General features: G+C 29.9%; 2 protein-coding genes and 1 pseudogene across 2 annotated transcripts; all 3 read right to left on the minus strand.

Moving 5' to 3' along the window:
• Positions 1 to 5,808: 5,808 nt before the first annotated feature.
• Positions 5,809 to 6,312, minus strand: LOC148569840 (uncharacterized). The gene has a single exon (XM_088506667.1). The coding sequence runs from the start codon at positions 6,310 to 6,312 to the stop codon at positions 5,809 to 5,811; it is 504 nt and encodes a 167-aa protein (XP_088362793.1).
• Positions 6,313 to 7,348: 1,036 nt separating this feature from the next.
• LOC107634171 (auxin-responsive protein SAUR64 pseudogene) lies at positions 7,349 to 7,816 on the minus strand (annotated as a pseudogene).
• Positions 7,817 to 10,853: 3,037 nt separating this feature from the next.
• Positions 10,854 to 11,664, minus strand: LOC107632479 (auxin-responsive protein SAUR68-like). Its single transcript, XM_016336155.2, has one exon. The coding sequence runs from the start codon at positions 11,394 to 11,396 to the stop codon at positions 10,908 to 10,910; it is 489 nt and encodes a 162-aa protein (XP_016191641.1). The 5' UTR covers positions 11,397 to 11,664; the 3' UTR covers positions 10,854 to 10,907.
• Between the last annotated feature and the right edge of the window lie 1,858 nt (positions 11,665 to 13,522).

Here is a 13,522-nt window from a genome sequence, read left to right on the forward strand (position 1 = left end):
CATAGCTAGATGTGCATCCACTCTTAATTTATGGTTATATTTGTGTTCCATGGAAATTTAAGTACAGTCGACTTCATGTGAAGTTGATATCTGAGAGTCGTTAAACAATTTGACTGATCTAACTAAATTTTCATCTAACGACTCTCAAATATCAACTTCACGTGAAGTCGACTCACCTGAATTTTCACCCCCTCTTGATATATACATGCAGCACGCGTATTCAATTATAAAGGGATAGTTTCTATATATAGCTGAACAGGAGAGTAGGTTTGCCCAATAGCCTTGTTGGATTTTAACTATTTTAAAATGGAAAAAGTTGGTAAAAATTAAAATAAAAATTTAATTATTCTTAAATTAAGATAAAAAAAATTATATATTATAAAAAATATAAATTTAATGATAATTAATATATCATTTTATTACTTTATTAATTGATTTTTTTCCAATTTGTTAAAAGATTTTTTAAAGATTAAGGACGTATATATCCATTAGCATGTATTGTCACTTCTTCTTTTTAATTTGGCAGCAAGTAAATGACAACCCCTTACTATATTGGGTATCAGAATTAATAAAGCAGAATATCGAGATTTAAATTTGTTGATAAAAACAGATAGAATTGAACCAAATAGTTTAGATAATAATAGAAATATCATAAATGAATAATAAATATTATAATTTTTTAAAATATACAAAGAAGTCTATAATATTTTCTTGTATGTTATAGAAATTCATAAAAGAAAAAAGATTATTTATGTGAGGGAGACTATTAATTTTTTTTCACTTTTTAATTTATTAATTCTATGCAAAATTTTATATATATATTAACAAATACCTTAATCACTTATATATAGTTTGCTGAAAGAAACAATATAAGAAACAAAAAAATCATTATTTATTTAAATTGTCATTTTATATAATTTTATCAAGTTTATGACAAATTAATAAATATTAATTTAATTTTATCATTATGTACAATTTGTTTTCAACTCATAATTAGTTAGTAACTTATTTTTTTATTAAGTCAAAAATTTCAACTAAGCTAATTTATCCAATTTTAACCAAATCGAAACTTGCAACTTAGCTAGTTTAGCCACCACCTTATCAACTGGTTTCTTCTAACCTTATCAAATTGCATGTTTTGGTAATCTTAACTTCTTGCAGTTGTTACTGTTTATAGCCACAATTTTTAACTTCAAAATTAAAAGAATATATTTTGCATCTTTTTACTGGCTATTGGACTTGTGTGTTCAAACTCTCTTGTTTTTTTTTCAACATTTATTTTTTGTATGAATTTAATTTTAATATATTAACAGTGTAAAATATATTTTTATATAATTATTTAATCACATTTGTTATTTTAGATGATATGACGTTGAATAATAATTAAATGTACATATAAAATTATTTATATTAATAATATATTAAAATTAATTTTTTTTTCGATAGCAAATATAGTAATAAAACTTTTGAAAAAAATTAAATTTCTATGTCTCCAGCCTTCCAGTGGTGACATTTTTTTTCCCTCTAACTTTCCATGGTTTGTGAGGGAAATGGTTAGGGTAAGTTCTATTTTAACCCAAAAAAATGTCTACCATAATTGTTCGTCTGGTCCTGCTATTTTCAGTTTATTTTTCCCTATCTCGTTTTCGTACTAGTCTCATTTAAGTAATTTTTTAAAATATTATATTTTAATTAGAATGTTCAGAATTTATGATTAATTTATTTATCATGTAATATTAAAAGGAAAAAAAAGTTAACATATCTAACACATGCTGATTTTAATATAAAACTAGCACGTGGTATTGACACCTTGACGTATTTCAAAATGGATATCCAACATTATAAAATTGGATAATGATGATAATGAAAAATTATTTTATTAGTTTTATAGTGGGTAACCAATATTTTACGAAGATAATTTTCAACAGAAATTTATACCTCAACAAATAATTAAAAAAGCTCATTCACTAGCAAATACAACAATAAGTATAAAATTTTACAACCAATCGTAATATAAATAAAAATAATTTATTTTCAAAAAATCATCGCATCTAAACACATAACTTTAAAAATGTTTACGTGCATCAAAATTATATTATTATAATAAATTTAACACTCGCAGCAAAATTAGAAGGAAAAAAATTAGGAAAAAAAGAAACAAGAGGAGGAAAGAGAGAAGCTACTGGAAGAAATAAAGATTTCTTTCTCAAAATCTTCATTATTACATTTGAGAAATACAAGAAATTCGACGATCCAAAACAGAATAGCATCAAGAAAGAAGAAAAAATAGTGTTTCTTTTTTTTTTTTTTTGTCTCTTTCGTTTTTGGATAGATGATTGATTTTTTGTCTTAAAGAAAGTTTGAGCGAATGCAAGTCCAATAACCTGTCCTTCGCAGGTATAATACAAAACAAATTATTTATGGCCCAAACCCCAAAAATCTCATTACTGCAAAAACAGTTCTTCTTTCTGGTTTTCGTTATTCTTTTGAAAGAAAAAAAATGTTCTTTTAAAGCTCAAATTGAAAAAAATTTGAAAACACGAGAATATTTCGGTGTTAGTCATTAAACTTCATATTACATAACAGAACTATTAGTCCAACCCATATTTTTATAAGATTTTTTTTAGTGAATATTTTTATAAGATATTTTTTTTTTTAGTTTAATTTTGATACAATAATAGCATGAAATATTTTTTAGACAATCCTTTAATCACGTTCTCTTTTTTCGATAACTATTCACGTAGTCAATAAAAAATTAAAAATAGTCTTTATTTTTTATAATATATATGACATTACGCAACCGGTGCACTAAAGTTTATTTATTTAGAAAATAGCTCTGTTAGTTCGTCAACTCACCAAAAACTTGATAGACAACCTTTAATTTTCTTTTTGTCAGAGAATAGACTACTATTTTAAACTCGTGTTACAAAAGTGCAGTGGGCCAAAACCCATTTCATTTTTTGTCTTGAAACCCATTTCATTTAGTAGCAAGCTTTTGTGGTTGGGCCAGCCCATTGTGGCAACCATAATTCAGTGTATTTCACATGTGGAAAATTAATATTATCGTTTTTTTTTTGGTGAACAAAGGAGCCAAAGGCCCAAGCTACACTGAAACTACATTATGGGATGAGCCACCCCAAAAACATCACCTAATAACAAAAATTCTATCCTAGTTGGAGGAGAGTTCCAGTATTGAGTGGAACAATTTTGCTCAAGACTAAAATTAGCTAGCCAATCTGCACAAGCATTTGCTTCTCTGTAAGTATGAACCATGTTAACTGTCCAATTTCTTTCCATAAGCTCTTGAATTTGCAGTATAGCACTGATCCATCATCTAAAAATTTCCTATTTTGAGTGACACTGCTAATAACTGCTTGAGAGTCAATTTCTATTTTCACCTTTCTGAACCCCAATGTCCAAGCCATCTCAAGCCCCAAATAAAGACCCCATAGCTCTGCCATATATGCTGAGCAAACTCCCAAATTTCTAGTAAAACCCATCACCCAACTTCCGTCACTATTCCTAATGAGGCCACCACATCCTGCTTTACCTGGGTTGTTCTTAACTGCACCATCAGTGTTCACCTTAATCCACCCTTTAGGAGGTGGATACCATTTAATAATGGTTTTTCGACGAACTCTAGAATCATGCCTAGGAATCTGCTTGTTGATGGCTTTTCCAACCTCACAAGCATATTCTTGTATACTAATGTGTCCAGCAATAGGTCTCTTAAAGGGGTATTGAAAGATCTCTTGATTCCTCCAATTCTAAAACTTCCAGCACGCTATGAAAAATATGTTTATCCATTTTTCTTGGCTGGAGAAGCCCCAATTATTACCAAGACTGTTTTCCACCCAATCCATCAGTTCCATCCGAAAGAAAGTTGCAATACCATTTTATTTAACGAATTTCTTCCAGACGGGTTTAACATCACAGTCCCTCAGAACATGCAAAGTGTCTTCTATTGTGTTTCCACAATGATGGCACATAGGCGAGCTACCATACCATTGACTTCTTTTCTTGTTAGTGAGGATCCTGTCATGAGTAGCTTGCCAAATAAATAATTTCATTCGCTGCGGTCCTTTCCAGGTCCAAATGCGTTTCCAAACTTCCCTTCCTTGAGATTGGATTCTATTGCTATAACAGTAAGCAGATTTAACAGAGAATCTTTCATCTTTGGAGTGCTTCCAGGCTAATTTATCAGGTGGGTCAGAAGCTCTCGGAGGGGGATTAGCACAAATGCGTTGAATGCATTCATCCGGCAAGAGCTGTTTAAGATGTTCTATCTTCCATTCCCCTTCATTATTCACGAAATCGCACACATAGTTATTCTTATCTCCACTAGTAGCGCTTGGGAGTTTATGTTTTAAGAGATGATCCCTTATATTTAACCAGTCATCCTTCCAAAACTTGGTTAAACAACCATTGCCTACCCTATGCACCAAACTTTCTTGGATGATAGGCCACAATTGTGATAAACTTTTCCAAAGGGCACTACATCCGAATGTCTCCCTCACCGAAGGGGTTGAGTTAGAGATACCATACTTGCTATTGAGAGCTCTTACCCACAGCGCATTAGAATGATTGATCAGCTCCCAACAAACTTTCAGGAGAAAAGCAGTATTCATACGTTCAAGACTCTTGAATCCAAGTCCTCCTATCTCCTTGGGTAAACATAAAGTTCTCCAATTAATTAAGTGAGCTCTTTTGTGCTGCTCATCCGATCCCCATACAAAGGTTCTTTGTGCTTGTTCTATTTGATGACAAATCGCTTTTGGAATTCGACCATGTTGCATTTGGTAGTATGACATCGGGGTGATGGCTGATTGAGCTAGAACTACTCTTCCAACCATTGAGAGACATTTCTGTTTCCAGCCCTTTAGCTTATTTTTTATTTTATCAAGGCTTTGCGCATAAGCTCGCCTTTTGTTTCTTCCTTCAAGGATATAGGCACCCAAGTACCTACCAATCTCTGTCGTCTCCATAAACCCAGAGCAGGCTGCGATGTCTCTACGAGTTGCAGTGTCTACATTCTTGGAGAAGTAGATATGGGTCTTCCTCGTGTTGACAATCTGACCTGAAGCCTCACAAAACCTCTGAAGATAGCCTATGATCTTCATCATTTGAGTTGATGATGCTTCCGCAAACAATATAAGGTCGTCTGCGAACATAAGATGGGATATGATAGGACGTCGTCTTCGAAATGAGAAAGGTCTCCAGTCTCCCGCCTCAACCATATCCTCAATAAGATGCGAAAGTTGGTCCATACAGATAACAAAAATATAAGGTGAAAGGGGGTCACCTTGTCGAATGCCACATGAAGGAATGAATTTATCAGTTGCTTCTCCATTCCATAAAACTTGGAAACTGACCGAACGAACACACATCATGATGATATCTATCAATTCCGGTGGGAGGGAGAAATCCCTAAAAGACCGCTCAATAAAATTCTAGCTCAGATGGTCATAAGCTTTTTCTAAATCGATCTTAATGCCCATGTATCCCTTCCCTGATCTGATCCTTCTCATTGAATGAATATTCTCATTAGCCACTATGATATTTTCCTGTATTCGACTCCCTGGGATGAAACTGGTTTGGGCAGGAGAGATGCGCTCATTAAGAATAGGCTTAACTCTGTTCGCAATAATCTTGGTAATAACTTTGTATGTGACATTGCATAAAGCAATGGGGCGGAATTGGTTGATGAACTCCGGGTGTTCTATTTTCGGCACTAAAGCTAGAAATGTGTTGTTAACAGTTTTAATCTCATCCGGCTTCGCCCAACATTTTGCAACAAACTCCTTTAGTTTATGCCCCCACAATAGACCAGTTATCCTTATAGAATCCCGCAGGGAGCCCATCCTCCCCTGGAGCCTTAAGGGATCCCATAGCAAAAATAGCAGTCTCAACTTCTTCACTTGACACAAAGTTCCTTAACTGTTGAATCACTGCTCCATTCAACTCAGGATACCAAGTATTAGTATTGATACGGTAGTCCCGGTTAGTAATGTTTTCCTTAAAAAGACTCTTGTAATAGTTACAAATGTGGTCTCTTAGGTACCCCTGTTCCTCAATCCAATCCCCATTTTTTTGTCTGAGTTTGAGGATTTTATTACGCCGCCTTCTGATAATTGTCTTAATGTGGAAGTATTTTGTGTTCCGATCTCTCTCCACTATCCAGTTTTCTCTGGATTTCTGCAACCACAACATTTGTTCTCTATCCAGAATCTGTTCCAGTTCATTGCTCAGGTCAACTTCAATATTATCTAAAAAAGGTATGGCCGTATGGGCTAGGTTGGTATTTGTTGACATCATTATGCGCGGTTCAAATGAATTATTATTTATTAAGGTCGTTGTTTAATAATCAGTCTGAGTGACACAAATTTAATATTTTGACTAAATATTTTATCAGATAAATGATTTATCCAATTCAATTAGAGGGCACATGGTCCGGTCCGACCCGAAATTCCGGCTTGGTTCCAAATATTTTAAGGATTAATTTGGTGTAATTTTATCGAGTTTAGAATAGAGTAAGGGTCTCAAAAATAAATTCGGTCATTATTTCGAGACGGATCCAGGTCAATGCGAACCCAGCTTCACCTAATCCATGTGCATCTTAAGAAAACTAAAAAAGATATATATGTTTTAAATTAATTTTAATATTATATTATATTAATTATAAGCTTATTGTTTTTTTTTTAATCACATTTGTTGAATTAGAAAATAGATCAAAAAAGCATCAAATTAGAATTTATGGACAAATTCAAGTTCAAATATAGATATCAACTTTTCGGTAATAAGTTTTTTCTTTATAAATAAGTGTATCATAAATAAGTTTTTTTATAAATTATTGTTAAAACTTTAAAGATCTGATTTTTACCCGGTTTAGACCAGTATAATTGTGGTTCGAAAATGCTTAAGTTTCATCAGATTTAGAGCCAGATTATGATCTAAAAAATAAACCCGGTGTATATTTAAAAGTCGGATCTGGGTCAAAACAAACCCAATTTCACCCGATCCATAAACACTCTTAAATTCAATAATAATTTGATTGATTTTTCTTAATTATTTCATGAGTTCTAGTTCGATTTTAATAACTATGACCGATATCGTATTAGGGTTAAATATAACTCTTGTTTTGATTCGCACCTTCTCTAAAACAAAATTAAATCTCTAAAGTTGTTTCCTTTTGTAACACCATTCGAGTGTGTCGATATTCCAAAGTATGGTCCCATATAAAAATTTCTCAACCGGTATTTTGATAGCATATAAAAAAATGAATAGCTTAGCACAAATGGGGAAAAAAAAAGACACAAAGACAATTATTATGTAGTCACAAATATAAACTTCAAAAACTGCATAACCATTGCTGGCTGTTGTTATTATATAATTCATGATGATTAACATCAAAATATGAGTAGCATCGACGATTTGCAATTGAAATCAAGAGAGCTTCCTCAAGATCCTTAGCTACACTCCCTTCTACCAAGGTAATTACGTATTCAATTAGTGTTGCATCAAATGGCAACATTAGAGGCACATTGCTACATAGACCAAATTCTTCTTCAGCCAACTTGAATAGCTCTATGAAGATTTTGTTGCTCAAATACACCAATGGAAGCACGAATCGCCTCTTATCTGTGCTATACACAACAAAGTGACCCTTCTCTGCCTTCGTCGCCCACGCGCCGCCGAACCCTTCCTCTTTCGACACATAATTTTCTTGACCCTTTCGCCATTGGATCCTCTTCCTCTGCTTTGCAGCTTGTCTCTGCCACTTACTTGCAATTTGGATCATTTTCTTGGTACTAATCATCTTTGATGGTGAAGAACTATATAGAGAAGAATATGATGAGAGACTAATAAGTGATATGGGATATGGTAAGGGATTTAATTTGTACTCCTTTATATAGTGGAATGAAATTTCCAACATAGGGAGAGACAATTTGTTGAATTATGGTACTGAAACTGTGCCTGCTTTTAAGTGGAAGCAATTAAGCAAAAGCATGCATGTGATGTGTACATTGAGTTTGTCCACAATCAAATTGCATGGAATTAGGGTTCTTGCTCCTGTGTGATGCTTATATTATGTATCCGTGATTGGCCACTTGTTTTACAAGGCTCTAAATGGGTCCAAGATTTTGGAATAGGAAAGTGGCCAAAATTCATAGGAAAAAATATCATACATTGAATGGGGGAGAATTGTGTAACAAAGTGATCAATATCACAACCATGTGCTCTTGCTTTTAATTGTGGATTTTGTGGACAAATACTTCAATTGTCTTACAACATTTTTAAAAAATATAATGTTGGCTTAATGGCGATTAATTAATTTATTAAAAGTTGATTAGGTTGAGGTTTGTGTAAATAAGAATGTCTTTTGAATTCTATTTTTTAGATATAACTTCAAAAGCACCAAATAAACATAATAACTAAAATTATTATAAGGATTTCAACAGATAGCAGCGGTTTTTAAGCTGGATAGTGACGATTTTCAACCACCGCAAAATAAATAGTTGCGGTAAGATAAAATTTTATAAAATTTGAATAAAATTGCAAAATTTTTGCTAAATCAATTTTTTTACGATTTAAATCTTATTATAATTTTATATTTTACGTATGTAATTTACTCTTTTGATTTTATGTAAAATTTTGATTTCCTAAGATTGAGATAAATATTTTTTTTATTCCTATTCTTAAGAAAAAAATTACAAGAACTTTATAATCATGAAAAAAATATATTTCTATATTAAAGACAGTATTTAAATGCAATTTGAATTCCAGAAATTTAATTAAATTCTTCTTTAATTTCATTACCAATTAAAAAAAATAAAAGTAGTCTCCAAAAATATTCATAGTCATTATTTTCATTTACAATGTTTTAAAAATGACAAAATACAATTAAACTATTTTTGAGAACGTGTATAATAAGCATGAAGGATATTATATTTATATGGAGCAAGCGAGGGGAAATTATTAAAAGACCAAAATGAAAGGTGGTTATGGTGATGGGATAATAAATAAGGTAAGGGAAGAAATTAAAGGGTACATGTTGGGGCCTAACTGTTAGCGAAGTTGAAGACACAACAATATTTTAGTGGCTGAAGGCATGAACCGTGAAGCACTCAGTGCATCAATTAAAATCACACAAAATGGTTCAATTAAAGGGATTTAGTTTACCTTCCTGAAGTCATGGTACATATGGAATACAATTTTGTGGCCACTTGTTCCAGTGTCTCTTTGTAATGCTAATAAATCCAAATCCTTGCATTGCTGGCACTCAAACCCCAATTACGTATTGCAATAATTAATCTTATGCCAACATCACTAGTCAAAGGAATGTACATAAATTCATTATTATTTTCCCTTTTTTAATGCTTTGCATTTTCAATTTGAATGTGACAAATCCATCACATATAAAATTAATTACCTTACGTGCGTATTAGAAATTAATTATTATGTATAAAAATATATTTAATATTTTATAAAAAATTATTATACTATTAAATAAGTTTAATTATTTATTATAAATTTAATTATTTTACTATGATAAATTTAGTTATTTTGATAATTAATTATTAAATTTTAAATATATAAATTAATATGTATAATTTATGTATAAATATATAATAATTAATTTAATAATTAATTTTAAATTTAAATATAATAATATATATAAAGTTATCTGGATTTTTTTGCATTGTTGAACAGCTCACTATACTACATACAACCATACAAGCCCATCATTATCCAATCTTATCTTTTTGTGAGTATTATTTAATAGTAATTAGTTAAGTGGTAAAGGTTTTAATGTTTGTTTTCTCTTTTCTTAAAAAAAAAGGTATATATTCAAATAGATTTTTAAAAAATTTTGTATCCTTAAATTTTACAAAAGTAAAATATATAGGTTCTTTCGACACACTTTTAAAGATTTATTTGTTCAAATAAAAATAATAAATTTAATTAAAATAAAAAATTATATATCCTATCTTTATAAAATTTAAAAATTTTAATGTAATAAAAATTTTTTTGAAAACAAAAATATCTGAGTTAAAATTTTCTAGAGACCTATTTAAGCATTTCACATCCTACATGTATCTAACTTCAATTGTATTGACATGAAAATTTACTTAAAAAGCCTCATCAATCTTCATTGTCATGATGTTTAATTAATCTTCATGAAGATATATGAGTTTATGTATAAATGAATATATATTTTTTAAAAAATATTATTTATATATTAAAATTAATCATCAAAATTTATTATTATATATTTATATACAAATATTGAAATAGTTAGTTTTAATTACTGATTTTAATATATATTTAGCGTAATTAATTTTTTTTAGATAGTTCCTTACGTACTTGACCCATAAAACAAGAGGAAAACAGATATGCATTATAACTATTTATCCATGTTCTCAAGGTCAGATCAACAATCAGAGATACAAAACAAAATACAAAGACCTTCAAAAAGGTTAAAGACCAAAACAAGACTAACATGCATCCAAATGAAACAGACAAAAAACTGATACTTCTTTCATGTCTACTCCAACCATATATATTTCCAACCTCAAAAGAATCGCCATTATCACCATGGTACCAGGATTACTATGATATTTACAAATTAAATGTATAATAAGCACAGTCAATGTTAACATTTTTTTAGATCATTCAAACTAGTCTCGACCCACAATAGAAAATAAGTTTTTGATTCATGATTAATCTCTTCTCATTGCCATCAAGAATACACAAAAACACCTCAAAACAGTATGTTAATTAACATGTTATAGACTTGCATATAAAAGTTTAATTACATAAAAAAGTGGTTTAATTTCTTGAGAACCAAAGAATTATTTGTAATAATGTTATCTTATAAGATACATATATATAGGTGATACATCAAATTAAAAGCCATAGATAATAGTTTGTTCATGGCTTTGCCTAAGACCATAATAACAATCATGATGAGAAGAAGAAGCTTGGCTGTGACAAGCAGCCATTGAAGTAATCAATGCCTTCTCAACATCTTGAGGAACATTACGTTGTTGAAGCAACAACAAAGACATGACATAGTCCAAGAAAACCCCATCAAATGGTAACCTAATTGGACCGTTCGAAGGTAACCCAAACTCTTCTTCCGACAACTTAAGAAGTTCCCTAAACACATTCGTGCTAAGGTACTTCAATGGAACCACAAATCTCTTATCATCCAAACTATAAACTACAAAGTGACCCTTGTTTGTCGTCGTCGTCGCCGCCGCCGCCGCCGATGAATAATAACAATCATCTGGGTTTCTTCTTTGGTATGAAATTGTCTTGCGCTTAGATGTTGCCATTTTCTGCCACTTCCTAGCCATTTGTATAAGCCTCTTTGCACTAATAACAACAACCATACTTGTATTTTTTATTATTTTGTTATGATGATGATGTATGATTGAATTGTGTGTATATATATATATAGGAAGTGGAATTGGACAATGGCATGTGATGTTGTTTGGAGTGTGTTATGGTGATATGGGTGCATGGACATGTGAAATCGTTAACGAACCACAGATTTGAAGAGGGTGAGTTTTGTGGGTAACAATATAATATATGGACATTATATAAGACAAGTCTTTGTTGTAGGCCATTTCTTCTCCCATGGATTTCTTCTCTGCCATTAAAACTTTAAGATGTCTCATCGTTTTCTTCCTAACAGCAAAAAAAATAAAATAAAATAAAATAAACCATTCGTCTATCAATCTTTTATTTTGGAGGTAATTAAAAATTCACCATGTGTATTAATTACATGAAAAACGTAAGTTTGACTTATAAATAGTACCCTTATTAAATTAATAACTATACTAGATGCATGCGTGTACGTCAAAAATTAATTATCAAATCATTCACATATATATTATTTATATAAAATATATATTAAAAATAAATAAAATAATATATTTATTTATACACAAATATATAATAATTGATAGACAGAATTTTTGTACGTACTTAATATATTTGTTTAATGTCTAACAGGTAATGATACAATTTCATAGTGTTATGTTAGAATATTAACGGTTGAACAGGAATCAAGTTTGAGTGGATTAGAATAATTATATGATTCTAAAAGAATTATTAAATAGATTCGTAAATTTTTTTTATTTTTTATATGTTTTAGTATGATTCGCATATGTTAATTAAATAAAAATATCATTATTTATGAATTTTTTTATCTGTTTAATTTTTTGAAAAAAGTAATATCATAACATGATATTAAAATTTTTATAATTTAAAAATTTAAAATTTAATTTTTATTGCCTCCAAAAAAAATTTTCCAGCATAAGAAAAAAAAGAGCCAGTGCAAATGTAAAAAAAAAAAAAATCATGAAAATAAAGTATTTTTGTGTGAGAAGGTGTGATATTACTCACTAATAATTGTTCAATTTTCTCTCAAAATTTTACGTTATGGAGATAGAAGGAAAAAAAAAAAAAAAAAACAGTTTTTGTATTATTATTTATGAAGTTTGGTGGTCCAAATAACGGAACGGATTAAGACAGACAAGAGTCTAAGACAAGACAACCTCGGGCCAAGCATATCGCCATTTAGAACCATATTCATCTCTAGATAATTTCAAGTGATTTTTTTTTTTTTTTACTTTAATTAACCTAAATTCGTTTAATTATTTGGTGTATTAAAATAAAAGTAAAGTCACCAAAAAAAAAATAAAAGTATTGTTTAGGGCCCAGGTAGCTATTAGCTAGCTAAGGGTGCCATTGAAGCAGGTATATGGAACCGTGATAGTAGGCATATGCCTAAATATAATTGAGTGATGATGCATGAAAGGTTCAAATCATACACATGATACAATTTCGTATAAGATTCATGTACGAATGGAACAAAAAGATGAGGAATTGAATTAATATGTTGTATTGGCAGTAGAACAAAATTGCTAAGTGGCATACAGAGAGGGTTGTATTATTATTCATGTATGTTCATAAATCATAATCAGTACTGTTTCCGCACATTGTCTATAATATAAGTACAATAATTTGATTTTATATGAGACTGGTACAGCCAAAAAATCCAAATTATGCCAAAATATTTATTACTAGCTATACACTCTTTATGATATTAATTTTTTTTTTTTTACTTTCAAGTTTCAACTGTGTGCGAGTGTTTTTTTTTTTTTTTTTGACTTGGTGTGTGTGATTTTTGCATAAATTAAAGAGGCATATATATAACTAGAGAAGCAATATTTAAAAGACTTATTGGGTGAATTTAAAAAAAATATATATTTAAGTTATTTTTTTAAAAATATTTTATAAAAAAATAAAAATAATTTTATGTTTGGAGGTCTCATGCAAAATTTTTTTTTTATTTATCAATTATGTTTTGGTATAACCATATATATAAAAGTACTTTTTTTGTTTATTTGTTACGTGAAAAATTTCTTTTTTTTAAAAAAAATCTTTTAAAAAATTATGTAAATTATAACTTCTCAAAAAAGATGTTTTTTTTTATTTTTTTAGTGTTTTT

The sequence above is a fragment of the Arachis ipaensis genome, chromosome B3 (assembly GCF_059453495.1).
Source record: "Arachis ipaensis isolate K30076 ecotype BB chromosome B3, ASM5945349v1, whole genome shotgun sequence".
Lineage (NCBI taxonomy): Eukaryota > Viridiplantae > Streptophyta > Magnoliopsida > Fabales > Fabaceae > Arachis > Arachis ipaensis.

Bases quoted from the DNA above. Each gene is read 5' to 3' on its own strand.
- LOC148569840 (XM_088506667.1), bottom strand. From the start codon at position 6,312: ATGTCAACAAATACCAACCTAGCCCATACGGCCATACCTTTTTTAGAT.
- LOC107632479 (XM_016336155.2), bottom strand. From the start codon at position 11,396: ATGGTTGTTGTTATTAGTGCAAAGAGGCTTATACAAATGGCTAGGAAG.